The sequence below is a fragment of the Odocoileus virginianus genome, chromosome 17 (assembly GCF_023699985.2).
Source record: "Odocoileus virginianus isolate 20LAN1187 ecotype Illinois chromosome 17, Ovbor_1.2, whole genome shotgun sequence".
In the NCBI taxonomy this organism is placed as follows: Eukaryota; Metazoa; Chordata; class Mammalia; order Artiodactyla; family Cervidae; genus Odocoileus; species Odocoileus virginianus.
In genome coordinates, this window is record NC_069690.1 from 32325964 (window position 1) to 32348609 (window position 22646).

Genomic DNA, 22646 nt, shown 5'->3' on the forward strand with positions numbered 1-22646 from the left:
CACTTGAAGGTTACTTTTCGATTATGTGAATTTTACCTCAGAACTTGGTCTATCCTGCTGCATTGTAGTCTGCAGCCTGGTGACAGTATCGGGGTTCTCCTGCCTGCTCTCCTTCGGTGGGGTGAGGGGGGCAGGTGCGCGGCTCTGGGGAGGGCTGCTCTCCAGGTCATGGGTGGGCTTCATGCTGGGGAAGTGCCAGTGTCAGTCATTTTTAGGATTTTCTGTTTGGTTGGTCAGATTCCTTAATTAAAGGCTCTAAAAACGTCCAGCAGGTGCTGGAGCCATACCTACCAGCACCTGGGAGCTAAGGAGCAGGGCAGAACACAGGAGTCATCTTTTAATTAATACAATAGGTTAACAAATTTATTAAAAGGCAGTAAGCTATAAGTTACCACTTAGAAATAGCCTGAGCACGTATTTTAAAATGTTTATTTTATGAAAGCTTGCATGGCACTGCCCGAGACAGGACTCCACGCTCACTGATACATGAGACTGGACACATGATTGCCACAAGTGCGCCGTGGCCAGCAGTCACTGCTGGAGGACCAGCTTTCCCGGAAGACAGAGGTATTAAATGTAGGGTGGGATAGAGAACACAGCCAGCCAGGGACACCAAACGTGCAGACTTAAAAACCACGATAAGGGTTAACGTTTGGGAGAAAAGTTCACTTAAAATTATAACGCTTTTCTTGATGTCCGGGACGATAGTGTGAATCCTCAGAATGAGAACATGAGCCTGGCATCCTTCCCCTGCTCGGCTGGGACTGAAGCCACTGTCCAGGTGAAAGAGCTCATCTCCCATGCTGCACGTGTTGCCTATCATTCTCACTGGTAGTTTGGGGCTGGGATGATTCCATTTCAGCCCTGGGCAGTGAAGAGTCTTATTAAAATTCCCGCTGCGAGGACAGCAGCAGCCAAAACTGCGGCCGCCCCGCCCTACACAATCAGCTGGGTCCCCGTCAGGACGTCATGGCAGGGGCCGCCCTGATCAGCTGCGTGGTCTGGCTCTCAGGTCAGATGAGGTCTGGTAGGAGGGCCCCAGCTGGTGCTTCTTTCTCTAGGATGGACAGATCTGTCTGTGGAGAACAGGGAGATATTTACTTACGTGGGAGTCTTGAGTGAAGGCGTTCCTGGGTGTGACATGAGCCCACGTGGTCATCGGTCACTGGCTATTAACACACGGGCCACAGTAGCCGCACCCCAGCGGGGGCCTGGAGCCCATCTCCTGGTCAGAGGGCAGGACTAGCCACATGGGTAGGCAGCAGGGGCTCGCACTAGCGACTGAGCTCCAGGCAGGAAAGACAGAAGTGAGAATACTAGAGGACAACCCCTCACCCACGGCGCTGGATACGGCCTCTTTGTCGCCTCACATTCCAGCTCAAACCTGTGCCTGAGCACAAGTGTCAGAGGTAAACGAAGTACAGCCATGCTGGCCGGTTCCGTGGTCAGACTGTGATTATGCTTCTGCGGGAGCTACGCTAGAAGTTTCGGCTCCAAGCACAGTCTTGCTTAGTCCTGACAGTGACAGTGAACAGGACACTAGAGACCACTGTCGTCCTCCCCAACATCAGCTCATGAAAATAACAACGCCCTGTACACTCACTGCCTCCATGGACCACTGAAGGGAGGGAGGACATGACCTGTCCCCATGAGCAGTCATGAGGGCCCTGGAGCCTTGAGGTGGTCAGGACGTGAACAGTGGTGGTCTGCACCCCTCAGCTCCTCCTCACGGCCCTGTATCCATGACACCTCTCCTCGGCCGACCTCCCTAGTGGGAGGTCTCACCCTGAACCTGACACAGTCGGCAGGGCTCACCCTTCAACCCAGAGACACCCCGAGTGTCAGGATCCCGGTCCTCCACCCGCAGGACAGGCTCTGCCCCCATGGACCTCCCTGACCACAGACACTTAGCACCTGCTTCTCAGGAAACCATGGACCAAAGATCCTTAAGACGCTAGAACTAGACAACAGATTAGGAAAAATGGGAAGCACTACTGTTCTCCCAAGACAACCTCATGCGTTAATTTCTAAGCTAACTCACTCTCTGGCTGCACCTGCTTGGCAGAGGAGAAATTAGCTCCATATTAAGAGGACACAGGTTTCCTTTGGCCCTCACTCTCACGTCTGATGCCTCTTCACGAGTCACAGTGCATCCTGCTGCCCATGGGCTTCTTACCATCCTCACCCTGGAAGAGTCCTCGCCTGCCCTGGAATCACAGCATGCACACACACACACTCCCCTCCTCCAGGGGCCCCCGCACTGGTACCTGCTCTGCTGTGCGGTTCCAGTCGATCCTCCAGATGTACACCAGGTAAGAAAGGGTTTGGAAGAAGACCATCAGCCCGGACCAGAAACCTGCAGGTGGGAAATGAGCAGCCCATTTAGGTGTTCTGCACTTCTGCTCCTACCACCATTGACATCATTCTGTATCCACGGTGGAAACCGCAGTTAATATAACTTCTCAAAAGTGAAAGTCACTCAGTTGTGTCTGACTCTGTGACTCCATGGACTATACAGTCCATGGAATTCTCCAAGCCAGAAGACTGGAGTGGGTAGCCTATCCCTTCTCCAGCAGATTTTCCCAACCCAGGAATCAAACCGGGGTCTCCTGCATTGCTGGTGGAATTCTTTACCAACTGAGCCACCAGGGAAGCCCTTATAACTTCCCTAAAGTTTTAGATAATTACGGACCACGATCAGACTCAGGCTTCCCACTGACCTGTCTATGGCATTCAGTCCATTAATAAACACCCCCAAAACTGTTGGCTGCTTTATGTGGGGATTTAGCCAGCATTTCCTGGCTTTGTGTCAGGTAGTGTATGAAGTGCTAGAAACAAAGAACTGAACACTGTTTGATATAAAGCGTAGCAATTTTTTTGGTCCATCTCCTAAAACAAAATAAACAAATGGGGCCGGATGAAACTTAAGAGCTTTCACACAGCCAAAGAAATTATCAACAAAATGTAAAGAAAACCTACTGAATGGGAGACAATATTTACAAATGATGTGACTGATACAGGGTTAACATCCAACATATATAAATAGCTCATATAATTCAACATCAAAAAATGGGCAGAACTGAATAGAAATTTTTCCAGAGACGACCTGCAGATGGTCAACAGGCACAGAAAATAGGCTCAACATCATTAACCATCAGGGAAATGCAAATCAAAGCCACAATGAGATATTACCCATACCTATCAGAATGGCCATCATCAAAAAGAACTTAAGTGTTGGCAAGGATATGGAGAAAGGGAGCTCTCATGCACTGTTGGGAATGTGAGTGAGTGCAGCTACTGTGGAAAGCAGTACAGAGGTTCCTCAGAAAAACTAAAAATAAGATTGCCAAGTGATCCAGCCATTTCACTGCTGGATATGTATTTGAACAAAACAAAAACATTAATTCAGTAGGATCCGTGCACGCCAGTGTTCATAGCAGCATTTACAACTGCCAAGATAAGGAAGCACCTAAGTATTTATCAAAAGATGTATAAAGGTGTGTGTGTATATATACATAATAGAATATTCCTCAGTGACAAAAAATGAAGAAATGAAATTCTGTCATTTGCAGCAAAATGGATGGACTTAGAGGGCATTACGCTAAGTGAAGTAAAGCATTCAGAGAAAGACATACTATGTGATATTACTTATATGTTGAATCTAAAAAATATAAGCAGTGAATATAACAAAAAAGAAACTGACTTACAGATAGAACAAACTAGTAGTTAGCCTGTAGGGGGGAGAGAAGCAGGGAGGGACAAGATAGGAGTAGGGGATTAAGAGGTACAAGCTATTATATATAAAATAAACTGCAAGGATACATTGTACAACACAGAGAATATAATAAATACTTAGTGTTCCATTTATAGCTATTATAATCTTTAAAAGTTGTGAACTACTATATTATACACCTGTAACATAATATTATACATCATCTATATACATTATGCATCATCTAACTTAAGTAAAAAGTTTTAAGAAATAAGTACTACTAGAGGGAATATAGGAAAAAAAAGTTAAAATCCTATTGTAGACATTCTTGCCAGAGAAGGCATAAAAATTAGGAAGGAGTAAAACTATTTCTATTTACATGACATGTTATACATTTGACAAAATGCTCAACCATTTTTGTTGGAAACTTTCAATAAAGCAGACTCCATGGATATTTCCTGAGCATCATTAAGAAGGCATGCATACATGGATTTATTAATATGTGTTTACATTGTATGTGTGTTGTTGTTTAGTTGCTAAGTCATGTCCAACTCTTTGCAACCCATGGACTGTAGCCCGCCCGGCTCCTCTGTCCATGGGATTTCCCAGGCAAGAATACTGGAGTGGGTTGCCATTTCTCCACCAGGAGATCTTCCCGTGTATACATGTGTGTCAGGCCAAAATCCAGCACGCTACTTAGAACTATGGCTTCTGATATTTCTCTACTAAAGTCCAGAACAAGACAGGCATTTCCACTAACAGGACAACAATTTATTCTACTACAGGCATTAGGCAAGAAAAGAAATGCGTAGTATAACCTTTGATAAGGGGAATATAGAAGTATTATATGATTGTTTGCCTCAGTGGGGTGTCCATGGTAGCTCAGTGGTAAGAATCCGTCAATGCAGGAGACGCAGGTTCAATCCCTGGGTCTTTGACCCCTGAAAAAGGAAATGGCAACCCACTCCAGTGGGAAATCCCATGGACAGAGGAGCCTGGCAGTCATGGAGTCAGAGAGTCAGACACAATTTAGCAACTAAACAACAATGCCTATAATACCCAGGAGTCAGCTGAAAACTACTTGAGACATTCAGAATTTTAACAAGCTGCATTCACATACAGTATACCCAGGAGTCAGCTGAAAACTACTTGAGAAATTCGGAATTTTAACAAACTACATTCACATACAGTAGTTAACAGGCCTCATACATACAAACAACCACCACTTGGATTATATAATGGAAAGGAAGGCCTCCATCTGCAATGGCAACAAAACGATGACATGTCTGGGCATAAACTTAACAAGAAAAAGGAAAATGATGAAAAGTACACTGAGCAGAGCCGAACATTTCCAAAATGTTTGTCAAATATTTGTAAGAGCTGAGGGTGTCAGAGGGCTGCCCACTTTGTAAGAATATAGGTGTCCTCCAGGTTGAGGATCACTGGGCAGCTGGACTTAGAGATCTTCTGGTGCTATCCTGAGATGAAACCCAGGAGGGGAGAATTTCCCTAAGGAAGAAATGAAGTGTCTGGAAAACAGAATCTGCCTCAAGCACCTCCCCTCTGCAGTACCCCCAACAGGAAACTGGGTACTGAGCGAGACCCCCTTAATGAGCATAATGAATAGCACCTGAGTGGGTGCAGTGGTTACTGCAGATGACAAACGCTAAGATAAATGCCACGGCCCTTACAAACTCTCACCTCCTCGCCTCTGAAAGTGCGGTAAGTCTGAGATCTCACAGTCAGAGCTGGTTAACACTTGGCAGCCTGACCTGGGCAGAGTTCTCGCCTGGGGGCCTGAACCAAGATGTCAGTGAGATAGCCTGCGAACATCTGGGCAGCCAGGAACTTAGGTACCAAGTCGGGTCCAGAGCTGAGAGCCCCGAGCATCAGGCTGAAGCTCAGACCTTCCAAGGAGGAGAGTAGGGACAGGACAAGAAGAGGATCATTTCTCAGCGCTCAGGGAATGCTTGCATCCTAAGAGCAAAAGGTGGGGAAAATGCCAAAAATTAGGAGTAAACACTAAGAGCCTGGGGTGAGCTCAGAGCAGACGGGGATCCTGCCTGCTTACCTTTATGTTCCCTGGGTTCCAGCACTGCCCAGGCCGCCATGCACAGGTGTCAGTGAGTCTGTGGGCTGAATGAGGGACTTAAACCTCAGGGGAAGACCACGTGCACCACGGTAAGTAGAGTGACTCTAGGGGCAACTGTCTGGGCTCAGGTCTTTTCTCCTCACCTGCTGTCTGTGAGAAACTGCTTCAACCTGTTCAGGCGCCAGCTTTTCCAGGTGTCTGATGGAGCAAACGGGAGATGGTATCTAATGTCTTCATAAATTTCATAAACAACCTAATGTACATAAACAGTGTATTTCTGCAAAGGCCCTTCAGGAAAAATTATCTCGCATCCTGTAAATTATAGCTGTATTCTTTTTTTTCTTCTGACTGCACCACATGGCATATGGGAATCTTAGTTTCCTGACCAGGGATCAAACTGGCACCCTCTGCATTGGAAAAGCGGGGTCTTACACTGGACCACCAGGGAAGTCCTATGTTATTTTTTAATTAAAAATAAAACTACTGCTCTGTAATGACCTATTGTAAAAAAAGAATATTTATATGTATATGTGTAACTGATTCACTTTGCTGTACAGGAGAAGTCAACACAACATTGTAAATCAACTGTACTCCAATAAAAACTTTAAAAAAATAAGTGAAACTGAAAATTAAAATGTTAAAATCCTATTTTAGAACAATAAGGCTAGAAAAAATAAAGGGCATTGAAATTGGTAAAGGAGTAAAACTATTTGTCTGCATATGGCATGACCCTATATATAGAAAATCCTGAAGAATTCATACACATAAAAATACTAGTACTAATTAATGAATTCAGCAAACTTGCAAGATTCTTAGAGATGCTGGGTATGAGGGCAAAGCACCTCCCTTATTAGCTAAACACACACTCTGAAAAGTCCATTCAACCTTGCTACATTCTACAAGATTTAGTGAACTGTAAATATAGAAATATGTAAAAATTAAATGAACCAGGAGTTCCCTGGGGTCCAGTGGTTAAGAATCTGCCTGCCAATGCAGGGAACACAGTTTCGATCCCTGGTCTGGCAAGATTCCACATGCTGTGGGGCAACTGAGTGCCACAAATGCTAAGCCCACATCTCTAGAGCCTGTGCTCCACAGGAAGAAAAGCCTCCACAAGGAGAAGCCCGAGGACCACAGCTAGAGAACAGGCCCTGCTCACTGCAAGTAGAGAAAGTCTCTGTGCAGCAACAAAGACCCAGCACAGCCAAAAATATTTTTTTTAAAAAAGAGGTTCAGTTCAGTTGCTCAGTCATGTCCAACTCTTTGCAACCCCATGGACTGTAGCATGCCAGGCTTCCTGTTCCATCCGCAACTCCCAGAGCTTACTCAAACTCAAGTCCATCAAGTCAGTGATGCCGTCCAACCATCTCATCCTTTGTTGTCCCCTTCTCCTGCCTTCAGTCTTTCCCAGCATCAGGGTCTTTGCCAGTGAGTCAGTTCTTCATATCAGGTGGCCTCAGTATTGGAGCTTCAAAAAAAGAAGTAAAGCCTTTAAAAAAATTAAATGACCCATGTGAAACAAGCACTCAGAACAAACCTGGCACTCTAGGAACATCGCAAAAGCTGATGAAATCTGACCTCATAACACATTATATGTCCAGCATTCCTTGTGTCTAATTACCCACTAAACTGAAGTATGGCCCTTCAGATGCAAAAACTTTAATAACTGGTTATGGAAATCTGAAGCTCTAAACTTGCCTGCTTTTTAAACAGACTATTACTCAACCTGCAGGATTATCTGTTGTCATCCTGTGATATGGTTGCTGCCCTCAGGGGCTATTAGTGAAACATGGATGGTAGAATAAACTGTCTTTAATCTCACATCAGAGTATTGCCAAGAGAATGCACTGGTCATAACAAACACCCTCTTCCAACAACACAAGAGAAGACTACACATGGATATCACCAGATGGTCAATACTGAAATCAGATTGATTATATTCTTTGCAGCCAAAGATGGAGAAGCTCTAAACAGTCAGCAAAAACAAGGCCAGGAAATGACTATGGCTCAGATCATGAACTCCTTATTGCCTAATTCAGACTGAAATTGAAGAAAGTAGGGGAAACCAATGGCCCATTCAGGTATGACCTAAATCAAATCCCTTATGACTATACAGTGGAAGTCACAAATACATTCAAGGGATTAGATCTAATAGAATGCCAGAAGAACTATGGATGGAGGTTTGTGACATTGTACAGGAGGCAGTGATCAAGACATTCCCCAAGAAAAACAAATGCAAAATGGTCGTCTGAGGAGGCCTTACAAACAGCTATGAAAAGAAGAGAAGCAAAAGGCAAAAGAGAAAAGGAAAGATATACCCATTTGAATGCAGAGTTCCAAAGAATAACAAGAAGAAAGAATAAAGCCTTCCTCAGTGATCAATGCAAAGAAATAAAAGGGAAACAACAGAATGGGAAAGACTAGAGATCTCTTCAAGAAAATTAGAGATACTAAGGGAACTTTTCATGCAAAGATGGGCACAATAAAGGACAAAAATGGTATGGACCTAACAGAAGCAGAAAATGTTGAGATGGCAAGAATACACAGAAAAACTAAGGTCTTCATGACCCAGATAATCACCAGGGTGTGATCACTCACTTAGAGCCAGACATCCTGGAATGCCAAGTCAAGTGGGCCTTAGGAAGCATCACTATGAACAAAGCTAGTTGAGGTGATGGAATTCCAGTGGAGCTATTTCAAATCCTAAAAGATGATGCTGTGTAAGTGCTGCACTCAATATGCCAGCAAATTTGGAAAACTCAGCAGCGGCCACAGGACTGGAAAAGGTCAGTTTTCATTCCAATCCCAAAGAAAGGCAATGCCAAAGAATGTTCAAACTACCTCACAATTGCACTCATCTCACGTGCTATCAAATAATGCTCAAAATTCTCCAAGACAGGCTTCAACAGTATGTGAACCATGAACTTCCAGATGTTCAAGGTGGATTTAGAAAAGGCAGAGGAGCCAGAGATCAAATTGCCAACATCTGTTGGATTGTTGAAAAAGCAAGAGAGTTCCAGAAAAAATCTGCTTTATTGACTATGCCAAAGCCTTTGGATCACAACTAACTGGAAAATTCTTCAAGAGATGGGAATACCAGACCACTTGACCTGCCTCCTGAGAAATCTGTATGCAGGTGAAGAAGCAACAATTAGACCTAGACTTGGAACAATGGACTGGTTCCAGATCAGGAAAGGGTAGTACAGCACCCTGCTTATTTAACTTATATGCAGAGTACATCATGAGAAACACTGGACTGGATGAAGCACAATCTGGAATCAAGATTGCCCAGAGAAATATCAATAACCTCAGATATGCAGATGACACCACCCTTATGACAGAAAGTGAAGAAGAACTAGAGAGCCTCTTGATGAAAGTGAAAGAGGAGAGTGAAAAGTAGGCTTAAAACTCAACATTCAGAAAACTAAGATCATGGCATCTGGTCCCATCACTTCATGGCAAGTAGATGGGGAAACAGTGGCAGACTTTATTTTTGGGGGCTCCAAAACCCCTACAGATGGTGACTGCAGCCATGAAATTAAAAGACACTTACTCCTTGGAAGAAAAGCTATGACCAACCTAGACAACTTATTAAAAAACAGAGACACTACTTTTTCAACAAAGGTCTATTTAGTCAAAGCTATGATTTTTCCAGTAGCCATGTATGGATTTGAGAGTTGGACTATAAAAGAAAGCTGAGCGCCAAAGAATTGATGCTTTTGAACTGTGATGTTGGAGGAGATTCTTGAGAGTCCCCTGGACAGCAAGGAGATCCAACCAGTCAATGCTGAAGGAAATCGGTCCTGATTATTCATTGGAAGGACTGGTGCTGAAGCTCCAATACTTTGGCCATCTGATGCAAAGAACTGACTCATTGGAAAAGACCCTGATGCTGGGAGAGATTGAAGGTGGAGGAGAAGGGGACGACAGAGCATGAGATGCTTGGATGGCATCACTGACTCAATGGACATGAGTTTGAATAAACTCCGGGAGTTGGTGATGGACAGGAAGGCCTGGCATGTTGCAGTCCATGGGGTTGCAAAGAGTTGGACACAACTGAGAGACTGAACTGAACTGAATCTCATGTCTGCTTGTAATATTTACACATCAGCTTTAACTTCTTGTTCCTATTAGAAGCAGCATCCTCCAAAGAGCTGTCCAATTTGTTGCTGTTGGAGAGCCAACTTAAGTGAAGTTGATAAAAAACATACGTATTAAAAATCGTTAAGAATCTGAGAAACAATGGACCTGACTATATAAAAATTTACAAGACTTGTGGGTCCAAAGTATATGTATTGGCTTCAGCTCATGATGAATGGCCAGCTCACATGCTTATCCCCCTTCCTTCCCAAAATGCTGCAGAAATGTCAGTAAAGGTGCTTAACAGAAACGAAATCCATTAACAACACTGAACATAAGTGAGCAGCTGAGCTTCAGCAAGAGGGAAGGACCACAGAAAAGAAGGCCAGGTCCCACCAGTTCTTCCCAGGGGAGCCCCAGGAGGCAGTGGTAAGCAGTGCTGTGGACTCACTTCTGGGTCACAGGCAGCTCAGCCAGACCCCACTACTGACCATCCCTCCCTTGAGGTCACTGCACAGAGACTGGGTGAGCAGAAAAGCAAAGTGCCAGAACTCCCTGGTGGTGTGAGCACCTCAGAGCTAAGTCCTTCTCATCCTGGGGGATGGGAGGTGGGGTGAGCTGGTGGGGGAGGGCAGGGCTGCTGCTCTCTGCCCTCCACACATAAACCCTAAAGTAAAGACATCATGGGACCAAGCCCACCTCTGTACTGAGCTGCCCACTGAACCTTCTTATGTAGTGGAGAGGTCTGCTGGAGAAAAATCCACAAACAACAGGACAGGAAAGCCATGCCAGCCATTCAGTTTATAAATCAATGCATTTTCCTTTTCTTGCCTAATTGCACAGGTTAGAATCTCCAATACAATGTTATTATTGCTGAATATAATATCATTATTATCACTTCAGTCCTCTTCTGGTCTCTCTCATCAATGTCTGAATTCTGCATCCCCACCAGTAGAGCCTCTCCCTGTGGAATTCCTAGTATATCTGAAACAGGTCTCCATCTTTCACATATTCCAGCTCTACTATTTCTCATTTGTATTTATTGGGGGCAAAGTACATGTAATGTGAAACTCAAAATGTTAGCCATTTCTCCACTTCTTACTCCAGTCATGACTATATGGTGTATTGTTTTAACATCATAACCATTTTAAAGTTCACACTTCAAGACTTCCCTGGTGGTCCAGTGGCTAAGACTCCACACTCCCAACGCAGGGGAGTGGGGAGCCCAGGTTCACAGCGTTGGGGCAAAAGCTCTGAGACACCTCTGCCTTCCAGGAAGAGAGAAAGATGAAGCATGTCAATCTCTCAAAGAGTCTTATATTGAATAAAAAGTCACATGTGAGCCTTTTGGGGGTAAACAGATGCACCTTTGTGTTACTCTTCCTCTACACCTTCAAGCCTGGTTACTAGATCCAAGTCAAGTTACTGGTCAGAGACAGATGGCTTTGCTTCAAGTCAACCCAGTCCTGACATCAGAGATTCCCTCCCAGCAGCCTGTGTGATAGAAGATGCACAGGACTGCTGCTGTATCTCTTGGAGCCTGTTGTGCTTGTCTGGGGCACGGGCTTCCATCACAGGGTGTGCGCGGTCTGAGTCTACAAGAGAAACTTCCTAAGATCAGCATCAAGAAAGGCTGTAAAAGAATGGAATTAGAACACTTCCTAACACCATACACGCAGATAAACTTAGAATGGATTAAAGACCTAAAGTAAAGCCAGGAACTATAAAACTCTTAGAGGAAAACATAGGCAGAACACTCTGACATAAATTACAGCAAGATCCTCTTTGACCCACCTCCTAGAGAAATGGAAATAAAAACAAGTGGGACCTAATTAAAAGCTTCTGCACAGCAAAGGAGACTATTATAAACAAAATTAAAAAACAACCCTCAGAGGAGGGAAGTTCAAAAGGGAGGGGAGATGTGTATACCTATGGCTGATTCATGTTGAGGTTTGACAGAAAACAGCAAAATTCGGTAAAGCAATTATCCTTCAATAAAAAAAAAAACCACCCTCAGAGTGGGAGAAAATAATTGCTAATGAAACAACTGACAAAGAATTAATCTCCAAAATATACAAGGAGCTCATGCAGCTCAATACCAGAAAAACAACCCAATCAAAAAATGGGCAGAAGACCTAAACAAACATTTCTCCAAAGAAGACAGACAGGTGACCAACAAACACATGAAAAGATGCTCAACACTGTTCATTATTAGAGAAATGCACATCAAATCTACAATGAGGTATCACTTCACACTGGTCAGAATGGCCATCATCAAGAATCTATAAACAATGAATGCTGGAGAGGGTGTGGAGAAAGGGGAACCCTCTTGCACTGTTGGTGGGAATGTAAATTCATATAGCCACTATGAAGAACAATATGTAGATTCCTTTAAAAACTAGGAATAAAACTACCATATGACCCAGGAATCCCACTATTGGGCATATACTCTGAGAAAACCATAACTGAAAAAGACACATGTACTCCAATGTTCACTCTCGCACTATTTATAGCTAGGACAGGGAAACAACCTAGATGTCTCTTGACAGATGATCAGATAAATTGTGGTACATACGTCTGATGAAATATTTCTCAGCCATAAAAAAGAATGAATTTGAGTCAGTGTTAATGAGGTGGATGAACCTAGAGCCTGTTATACAGAGTGAAGTAATCAGAGAAAAACAAGTATCAATGCATTTATATGGAATCTAGAAAAAATAGTGCTGATGAACCTATTTTCAGGGCAGGAATAGAGACACCCACATAGAGAACAGGCTTGTGGACACCGTGGGGCAAGGAGAGGGTGGAAGGAACTGGCAGAGTAGCACTGAAACATACATTACCATATGTAAACAGATAGCCAGTGGGGAGTTGCTATAATGGAGCTCAACTGGTGCTCTGTGACAACCTAGAGGGATGGGATGGTGGGGGGTGTTCAAGAGGGAGGGAACTTGTGAGTACTTATGGATGACTTGCATTGTTGTATCACAGAAATCAACATAATATTGTAAAACAATTATCCAATTAATCATTAAACAATTAAAAATTTTAAAGTACAAAAAAAAAACCAAAAATAAATATTTGAAAAAAAAGGCTCTCGTCCCTGATAGGTGGCTCAGGGACACTTGGGGGACCCACAGGGGTGGGAGTTCAGGGTAGATTTTCAGCTTCTCAAGATGCCAGTTACCCCACTTGCATCTTTTTCCATCCGTGTGCCTTGGACCCAATTCTACCAGCCAGTAACTATCCTTCTGCCTTGAAAGTATTTTTATAAACCAGCTCAAATGGTTTGTGGAACAAGGTGGGTATATAGAAATGTTCTCTTAAAACCAAACACTCTTGTAAACTCTGTCATAATATATTCAGAGTTTTCTCACAGGTAAAAAAAGAAAAAATGTTAACTGTGTCTGGCTTTCATAAATAGTTTTCTCGAAATGAGCCTACTCTCTCCTGAGCAATTCGCTATCTCGCCACTCACTGCCCAAGGAAGGACGGGCACAGAAACCCCCTATCTAAGACCTGTCCACAGAAACGCCTGCCTTTGCAATATACCCACTTCCCACACGCTCTTTTCAGGCCTGTCTCTATAATTTTAGGTTTGTATTTGCTGCATTACTGAGATGTAGTATAGATTCTCTGGCAAGGGATGTAAGTGGACAGGAGACAAGTTTTTACAGAAAATGAGACCTGGAGATCTTTATCATAATTCAGCAGGACTAGTTAAAGGGAAGGGGCTAGAGGAGAGAGGACAGTTCTGTACCCAGGTGGCAGGCTGGTCTCAAAGAGGAGAGTGATCATCCAGGTGGCAGTTCTGAAGGAAGAGGAAGGAGGGGCGGTCAGGCACGGACTGGCCCTGGGTTCTGGGAGGGGGCCAAGCGGGGGCTGCAGAGGGAGGAAGGATGAAGGGATCAGGGCACTGAAGACACAGGTGTGAGGACTAGACAGGGCTCCAGGGATAAAAGGAGGTGAGTGGAGGTGTAAAGTTCAAAGCATCTAAGTGGAGGGCTGGGAATGTGCAGGGTGGGGGACCCAAACTGGGTTCGGGGGTTCTGGAAGCCAGTGAGATGGAGAGAGGTGGACCAACACAGCCAAGGAGACAGGCACTTGGGTCCTGAGGGTGCCAGTGATCATAGAAGAGGCCACCCAGAGATCATCAACGAGGAAAGGTATAGGATGGTGTACTGGACAGACTGTCCAAAAATGGACCCTGGGAAAGGGGAGTCCACATTCAAAAGAATGAAACTGGACCCCTATGTCACACCACACACACAATCAACTTACAATGGGTGAAAGAGCTGAAACGATAAAACTGGAAGAAAACTTGAGCGGTAAGTTTTGTGGGATCTGACACCAAAATCAAAGGCAACAAATAAAAACAACCGAGGCTACATAAAACTAAAAACTTCTGCACATCAAAGGAAACTGTCAACAATATGAAAAGGCAACCTACCAAAAGGGTTCACAATAACAGACCTGAAAATAAAACGTCTGATTCCATGTACCAAGGTCATGATTTAGGGCTGTACACCCATATAGGTAGGGACAGAAGGGACATTTTCTGAGACTGGAAAAGACGACCTGCCATCACCAGCAGGAGTGTCTCACCTTCTTTGAAGGCCTTGATGAAATGCAGGAGACAGGCAACTGTCCACGACTTCACCAACAAAAAAGCAGGGATGTCATGGTGGTTTCTTGGTTTTGGCCATGCCACTTACCTTGTGAGATTTTAGTTCTCCAACCAGGGATTGAACCCATGCCCTCTATAGTGAAAGGGCAGAGTCCTAATCACTGGACTACCAGGGAACTCCCCAAAATGCAGGTCTTCAAAGAAGGTATAATTTCAATCCATGGCAGATGGGAGACACTTTACTATGAGGCTGAAATAGTGTGGCCTTAGTGAACTGGCAGGAGGAGAAGGGGACGACAAGAGGATGAGATGGTTGGATGGCATCACCAACTCAATGGACATGAGTTTGGGTAAACTCTGGGAGTTGGTGATGGACAGGGAGGCCTGGCGTGCTGTGGTTCATAGGGTTGCCAAGAGTCCCAAACAACTGAGCGACTGAACTGAGCTGAGCTAACTAATGGCAGCCAGCCTAGATGTAGATAAGTTACCTAGTTTAACTTCATAATAAAGGGGAAAATGCGGTTCTTCCTGTTTTATCTGCAGAGTTGTCTCCTGGCTACGTTTCTTGCATAATTAGAGGTGGGTCTCCTGGGGCTGGTTTGAGAGTAAGGAAAACGCCTTTCCTAAGTAGTCCATAGATCTCTTTCCAAATCTGATGATAATCCTCGGGGAAAGCTCTGACCCCATAAAGGTGCAAGTGCCAGACAAGACAATTTAAATAACAGGTTTTTCTTTCTCCTCAGTCCTAATGAAAAGAATGTGAAAACCTACCGAGACAGCTCGTCCTTGACCAGGTGTCCGCAGAACACTGCGCTCACTGTGCTGATGAGAAACAGGAGCAGCCGCGTGGGGAACTGGTGGGCGAGGGGCGGAGGCAGCCCGTTACACCGGCCCCCGCGCCCAGACGGAGCTGGACTCTGTCCGGGCCGGACAACGGGGCCCGGGAGGACATGGGGGGGGCGGGGGCGTGGGGGAGGGACCATGGGATGAAGGACCACGTGTGACCGCGTAATGAGGGACAGCGGGGGACGCGGGGTGACGGCGGAGAGGGGAACCGCGGCGGTGGGGGTGGGCCGCGCACTCACCACGGGGCCAGCGAGCGCAGCCAGCCCCGCCATCTCCGCCCCACGTCAGGCGGAGGCGGTCCTCTCTGGGCCTGCAAGCGTTCGCGCCAGCGGGGGGCCGCGGGGATCTGGGTGGCAGAGGGGGCAGGGGTGAGCATGCTGGCGCCAGAGGGGCCTGAGTGCAGGCGCCTTCGTTGGCCCAGGGAGCGGTGGGAGGCGGGGCGGGGCAGGGGGTCGGGTGAGGAGGGGGCTCCACCTCCGCCCCCGCCCCCCCTCCCCCGCCGCGGCCGACCGGGGCAGGTGGGGGTGGGGGGAACCCTCGCAGTTCTATGACCCCCGGGGCTCGGTGGAGGGGCGGCCTTCGAGGGGGCGCGTGGGAAAAGTACGAGAAGAGAGGAGGCCTGGAGTCGGCATTTCCTCGCCCCATGCCGAGTCAAAGCATTTTCTCCTGGGCTTGCTCTCCCCAGGTGCCAGCAGTTTGCAGCTCCTTGGACTTAGCGGCCCGCGAGAAACCCCCGGCGGCTAGGGCGCGGGGTGGGGAGGGCACGACAAACCGGGACGGGAACATCGCGGGGGCCCCATCGCGAGGGCCCCTTTGGGTGCAGCCTTCGTCTGGAAGATGGCCTTCCACTTACTGACCCAAGAGGAATGAGGGCCTTAAGAGAACTGCCCCCCACCCCCAGCACACACCGAAAACCTGCCCCTGGGTGTCTTCACTCAAGAAGCACTCACTTTTCTCCTTTCCCGGTTACCTGGTCTTTCCCAGCAAAGGCCAGGCCTGGCTGTTGGTCCCCACCCCGGCAGGCAGTGAACTTAGTAGGTCTGGACCCTCGCTTGGCTGACAGCACACCTCCCCCCCCCCCCCACCCCACCCTCCACCTGCATCCAAGCTTCACCCCTTAATCCAAGGCCTCTGTGGACCGTCTTCCTGCCTGCTAAGAGTTAGCAGTGATGGGGGTTTCATGACTCCAAGACTTTCCCAATGATCCCCAAAGTCAAGGAGAAGGGCACGTTCATTAGAATCTCATCTTTTTGAGATGGATCCACCAGGAACCTTCTGGATATACACAAGTAAGTGTTGGTCACCCAGTCATGCCCGACTCTTTGCTACTCCATGGACTGCAGCCCACCAGGCTCTTCTGTCCATGAGATTTTCCAGGCAAGAGTACCGGAGTGGGTTACCATTTCCTTCTCCAGACGATCTTCCCGACCCGGGGATCAAACCCAGGTTTCCTGCACTACAGGCAGATTCTTTACCGACTGAGCTACAAGGGAAGCCAGCCAATAAAAGCCTGTGCCTTTTCTAAGATGAGAACCACCCAAACAAGATGAATAGAGCCTGCCCAGGATGTAGTGTAGTCACTTAGTCCTGTCCAACTCTTTGAGACCCCATGGGTTGTAGCCGGCCACGCTCCTCTGTCCATGGAATTCTTTAGGCAAGAATACTGGAGTGGATTGCCATTTCCTTCTCCAAGGGATCCCACCCAGGGATCGAACCCAGGTCTCCTGCATTTCGGGCAGAGTCCTTACTATCTGAGCCATAAAGGAAGCCCTCCAGGGATGTAACCTTCCCCTCTCCTAGAACACTCTTCATTTTTGCTACTTTTCAGTTTTTTCGGCCCTTCTTTCTGTCAACATAGGAAAGGGTCTGATTTCTCCCTCCAGTTTGCCTGAATTAGCTCTTTGAACCCTGTATTTCTGTCGGTTGCCCACCAATTTAGGAAAACCAAGTTCTGAGACTACCCTGGTGGTCCAATGGTTAAGAGCCTACCTGCCAATGCAGGGGACTCAGGTTCTATCCCTGGACTGAGAGGATCCCACATGCCTTGGGCAACTAACCTCAAGCATCTCAACTACTGAAGTCCGTGTGCCCTAGAGTCCATGCCCACAACAAGAGAAACTGCCGCAATGAGAGTAGCCCCTCAACTAGAGTAGCTCCCACTCACCACAGCTAAGCCCGAGCAGCAACGAAGACCCAGCACAGCTAATAAATAAATAAAGAAAAAGAAACAAAGTGCAGGTCCTTCATTTCCCTCCCCGCCGCCTCCCCCCACCCCTGCCGCAACATATCTGTCCATACCAATGATCAGACAGGCCCTGAATACGGGCAAGCTAACTGATGCCTCCTGACTCCTTTCTTCTTGGTAATCTGTCTTCTCCCCTTTTAGTTTCTTAAGCACATCCACCGCCCTCGGTACCTGAGATCTGGAGTCCAAGGGAATATTAACAATATTGTTTCCCACTGAATAATAATCTAAGGCATGAGGAAGATATATTGTAAAATATATTTTAAATAATTCAAATAGTAAGAATCTTTAGGTGCTCAGTATATGGGTTTGTGGCTAAAAAAATAGTAAGCAGAAGAAACATCAAAGCCCTACATGATGCAGCCGGTAAACAGTGATCCTTGCTGGAAATGATGGTGGATGTAATCTCCCAAATGTTGTCTTGGACTCACACATACTTTTTACCTTTGTTCATTTTCTTCATCAGAAATATATCTTGGAACTCTCAGTTCTTGACATCCACGAGCACAGCTTAGTAACATTTGGGCCAATGAATTTCTGTTCGTTTAAGCTCAGAAGCATCCCTTGGCCTGGCTTTCTCTCTCTCTCGCCACATCATGGAACTCTGACATAGACTCTCACTAAAATCCCCACCAGTAAGATGACAAGGACTGCCAGGAGCAGGAGCCCCCGCCGCAGCACCAGCTGTCTCCCGGACAACCTCCACGCGGCCCTGGGATGGACTTCGAGACACTCTTCTTGGTGCATCTGCTGATCCGACTGAGTCTCCTCTTTCTGTCCAACATCGTTTATCAACATTCCTCCATGGTTTTCAGGGCCCACTGGAGGGGAAAAGGAACTCAGCACCTTAAAAGGATATTTTTCATCTGTATAAAAGGAAAAGCACGTATGCAGTACCAGCTGGGAGAATGATAATTCAGGAGGCAGTTGCTACCATGGAGAATAAAGAAAATCCTGACTCAGGTGTTGTCCTCAAACCCACAGACACTGACTAGATCCTGCTGGGGTCAGCAGGGGCTCTGCTTCATCGCGTAAAAAGCCAAGTAAGGTAGCTCTTTAGGTTAAGAGTTTTTGTTGTTGTTTAGCTGCTAAGTCATGTCTGACTCTTTGCGACCCCATGGACTATAGCCTGCCAGGCTCCTCTGTCCGTGGGATTTTCTAGGCAAGAACACTGGAGTGGGTTGCCATTTCCTCCTCCAGGGTATTTTCCGGACCCAGGGATCAAACCTGCATCTCTCCACTGGCAGGTGGATTCTTTACAACTGAGCCACCAGGGAAAACCTAGTTTAAGAGGCTTAGGGGAAATGTTCAAGGGGTCAGCACCCATCAAATTAGCATCGCAGAAAGAAAATAAGGTCAGTGGAGGAAAGGATGACCTAACAGGTGATTCAAGAGTGTTCGCAGCACATTGCGGGGCTGGGGTCGGGGGGCGGGAGATGCAAGCCTTCCCATTTAAGGACCCTCTAAGAACCAGACAGGATAGTGACCCAGACCTAGATTTAGTCTCATGATACTTCAGAAGAGGAACAGTAAGGAAAATACCCTAAATGCTTGCACCAGTACTGAACTGATCACCTGCAACTCTTAATCATCTATGGCAGCATGTCTGAGTCGGCAATTAAAGCAAACTTCAACTGTTGACCTGAAACTGGATGTTCCCTATCGTTTGTTTCTGAGACATTATTTCCCTATTTAAATGGGAGCTCAGCAGAGCAAATCTAGTTGTGGACACCTAGAGAGGGGCCTTGCCAAGAGCAGGAGCAGGTGTATCATACCTGGGCAAAGTGGGTCCTGAGGGAGAGTGGCCGTCCTGTTCCTGGTCATACTTCGTTTCAGATTGGCGTGTACCTGAGCCTAGGAGAGGAGACACGTCAGTCCACAGGCTCCATCACAGTGCGGTCACACACCTGGCCTGACCCTCGTTGAGGAAAAACCCAGCCATTTTCTCTCACTGACAGGTAACACAGGAGCCTCTCCAGTTAACAAGCGTGGAATCCTTTTTTCTAATGATTGACGCGGGGCCAGTGCATGGGGAAGGTTGGCTGGAAAAAAGACGAGGAAAGTCGGGGACCAACTGTAGGATTCTCCCTTCCTCTTCCTTCATTCATTTTCTCTATCACCTACTTAACATGCTGCCTTGACCCTAGAAAGTTCATAGAGAAAGATGCCCACGGGTATCTTATCTTGTTGTTCAGTGGGTGAGTCGTGTCTGACTTTGCAACCCCATGAACTGCAGCTAGGCAAACAGGATATAGTTGCCGGCACCCCCACCTTTCTCTCCATTTCTAAATCTTGTCCTGAAATGGGCTGTTCAGGAGCAAGGCAGAAGTCTAGCACAGGACCCAGGGAAGAAAAGAGCCTCTGTTCTTCTACTGAATGAATAAACAAAGGGGAACAGATGTCCTTCACACCTGAGTTAATAAGCCCAGTTAAAACAGCAATGATATATACTCAATATTTTGTATTAGGGAAAAGAATCTGAAAAAGAAAAGGGGCTTCCTTGGCAGTCATGGTTAGGATGTTGCACTTCCACTGCACAGGGTATGGGTTCAATCCCTGATCAGGGAACTAAGATCCCACATGCCACATGGTGTGGCCAAAAAATAAAAAACACTTTTAAAATTGAAAGAGTATATATATATATAAATATATATGTATGTATGCATGTATCTGTGTGTGTGTGTATAAATGAGTCACTGTGCTGTACACCTCAAACTCACATGACATTGTAAATCAACTACACTTCAATAAAACAATGATTGAAAAGGTAGCATTTATAATAATAATAATAATAATAAAAACCCTTCTAAAATAAGGGAAAGAAAGGCAAAGCTGGTTCTGTGTGTTTTCCAGGACAGGACAGCAGCACCCATAGTTACCTGCTGGCAGGCTTTTTTCCAGTTTAGCCGGGCAATGAAGCCGAGGAAACACGCAGCCTGAGAGATGGTACAGATGGTGATTCCTGACCACAGACCTGGAGGTGGGGATAATTAACAGAAGTTAACTTGGTGGAAAGCCAGCTGCCCTGGGGAGCGTGTTTCTCCAAAATCACTTCTGAGAATCTGTTCTTACGGCAGAGGAGGGGCCCAGAGTGAGCCAGAAACCTCCACCCTGCTCACTCTTGGTTTCTAGGAGTTTCTGGGGAGCCTAGAACCCTGAGGCCACTCCTGGGTTTGTGGATCTCAGAACAAATATCTGGAGGCTGTTTTTGGCCTGTGTGACCATAGTGCTTGGCTGTTAGGAAAAGTGAATATTCCAGGACAAACTGCTTTCTAACAGTACCTCCAGACTCCCAGTACCTTGTCCCGTCTTCCTCAACCAAGTGGAACTCTACTAACTCTGCCACTCTACAAACGTAGATGTCGGGAATTCCCTGGCAGCTCAGGTGCTAAGACACTGTGCTTTCACCCAAAAACCCTGCCCCAGACACTCACACAGGACCCAGAGGGGGACCCGAGCGACAAGGGTTCTTCTGGCCAAGAGTCAGAATCTCCAAGCTGTGAGAGACTGAATATCCAAGCTGACAGTGGTCACTGTCATCAGATCTTATACAAGAGTAGACCTCTGACTCACAATCTAAAGCAACCTGTCTAGGAAGCCAAGCCCTTATCTGTAACTGACAGCCGAGAAGCCAGCCTGCTTCACGTCAGACTCCTGAGAGGCCAGATCATTCTTTTTTTTTTTCCATTTATTTTTATTAGTTGGAGGCTAATTACTTTACAACATTGCAGTGGTTTTTGTCATACATTGAAATGAATTAGCCATGGATTTACATGTATTCCCCGTCAGATCATTCTTTAGGGATATGCTAAATACTTTCTGCAATAACTGATGCAGAATGTCCAAGCCTTGGCCTGTAACTGACAGCCTCCCTAGTTTCTGCTCCGGTTTCCCACTTAGGACAACCCAGAGAAAAGCAAATGTGCCCACTGACCAGGCATACAGGACACCCCACTTCTGGGCCTCCCCTTTGTCCTACTGTGGCTCCCTCCCCCTCCCCTGCCACCTGCCATGGAGTCTCTGTCAAATTGTGCTACCGCCAAGAAGAATCTTTGCTGGTCCCTGGTGGGTGGTCTACGTTTATGTCTGTAGCTGGCTAGATCTGGGTAAGGTGAAGGGAGCTAGATAGGGCTCATGCTATAAGGCTTGGGTGGCCAGATCTGGTGCATGTTTTTCAACTCTGCTCCTTTGTATCCATCACCCCATACTGCATTTTACAGGTGTGATCAGCCTGATATTTAGAACAGTCAACCTGTCACTCCTACAGTGGACCCAGTGAAAGCAAAGCCTTCCTCTTCTGAAAGTTCCCATTCCACAGAAACCACAAGCTCCTCTGACCGTCTTAAACATTAGATAACCAGCTACATTCGTGTGTTCATGCTAAGTCGCTTCTGACTCTGTGCGACCCCGTGGACTCTAGCCCACCAGGCTCCTCTATCCATGGGATTCTCCAGGCAAGAATACTGGAGTGGGTTGCCATGCCCTCCTTGAGGGGATCTTCCTGACCCAAGGATTGAACACGTGTCTCTTGCATCTCCTGCACTGGCAGGCGGGTTCTTTACCACTAACACTACCTGGGAAGCCCATACCAGCTACCTCCAGCTGTATTTTGAAAGCTAGGAGTTAAATTTCCAAGGATTTCACTATACTATTGAAAAGATTCCTGTTTGACTCAAGGAGGAATGCTGAAATGGGATGGCTATCAGGATTCCCTGGGCAGGACCTGGGAAATTGGTGTTGGAAAAGCCTCAGGGACTTAGGATGGCCATTGTGATTTTCTGGCCTTGCCCGTGAGAGCCTGTAGCTCCTGATGCTTCTCAGGGTTCCTAGTGTAGGTGGACAGCATGTCCTGCCAGAGGGGACACAAGTTTCAACACCAGTTGGTATAGGGAGTGTCCACTGTCTTCTCACAAAGCCCTCACTTCCTCAGAGTCCCCAGCTTTTTAAAAAAAATACTAATTTTTATTTATTTGGCTACACTGGGTCTTAATTGTAGCATGTGGGATCTAGTTCCCCAACCAGAGATCAAACCCAGACCCCCTGC

The 22646-nt window shown here is 46.4% G+C and overlaps 2 protein-coding genes across 10 annotated transcripts in view; both read right to left on the reverse strand.

The window, feature by feature from the left end:
* Positions 1–324: 324 nt before the first annotated feature.
* LOC139039084 (uncharacterized) lies at positions 325–16414 on the reverse strand. Of its 9 annotated transcripts, none has more exons than XR_011492253.1 (7): positions 15283–15590; positions 7131–7272; positions 5948–6002; positions 5784–5848; positions 5414–5689; positions 2268–2356; positions 325–1076 (listed from the first exon to the last, which is right to left on the reverse strand). XR_011492253.1 is itself a non-coding variant. In XM_070479210.1 (4 exons), exons 1-4 carry the CDS (start codon positions 15627–15629, stop codon positions 1163–1165), a joined length of 324 nt encoding a protein of 107 aa, XP_070335311.1. In that variant the 5' UTR covers positions 15630–16414; the 3' UTR covers positions 1108–1162. The 9 variants fall into 9 exon arrangements, 1 of the variants encoding a protein (XP_070335311.1); XR_011492252.1 differs by having other exon boundaries at positions 5948–6057; XR_011492251.1 differs by having other exon boundaries at positions 5784–6002.
* A 1427-nt stretch (positions 16415–17841) lies between these two features.
* Positions 17842–22646, reverse strand: part of SLC47A1 (solute carrier family 47 member 1) — a 28929-nt gene continuing 24124 nt past the window's right edge. Inside the window, exons 15-17 of the mRNA XM_070479209.1 lie at positions 20482–20576; positions 19378–19456; positions 17842–18423 (exon numbers count right to left, since the gene is read on the reverse strand). Of these exons, the coding sequence (XP_070335310.1) occupies positions 18197–18423; positions 19378–19456; positions 20482–20576 (401 nt within the window). The 3' untranslated portion in view covers positions 17842–18196. The remainder of the gene's footprint in view (positions 18424–19377; positions 19457–20481; positions 20577–22646) is intronic.

Excerpts from the sequence above, each read along its gene's own strand:
- LOC139039084 (XM_070479210.1), bottom strand. The coding sequence starts at position 15,629 with ATGGCGGGGCTGGCTGCGCTCGCTGGCCCCGTG. Across the intron at positions 15,366-15,596 it reads CTGCGCTCGCTGGCCCCGTG|TTCCCCACGCGGCTGCTCCT; the intron begins GTGAGTGCGCGG and ends CTCGCCCACCAG. Across the intron at positions 1,282-2,267 it reads GGAACCGCACAGCAGAGCAG|TCGCTAGTGCGAGCCCCTGC; the intron begins GTACCAGTGCGG and ends CCTGGAGCTCAG.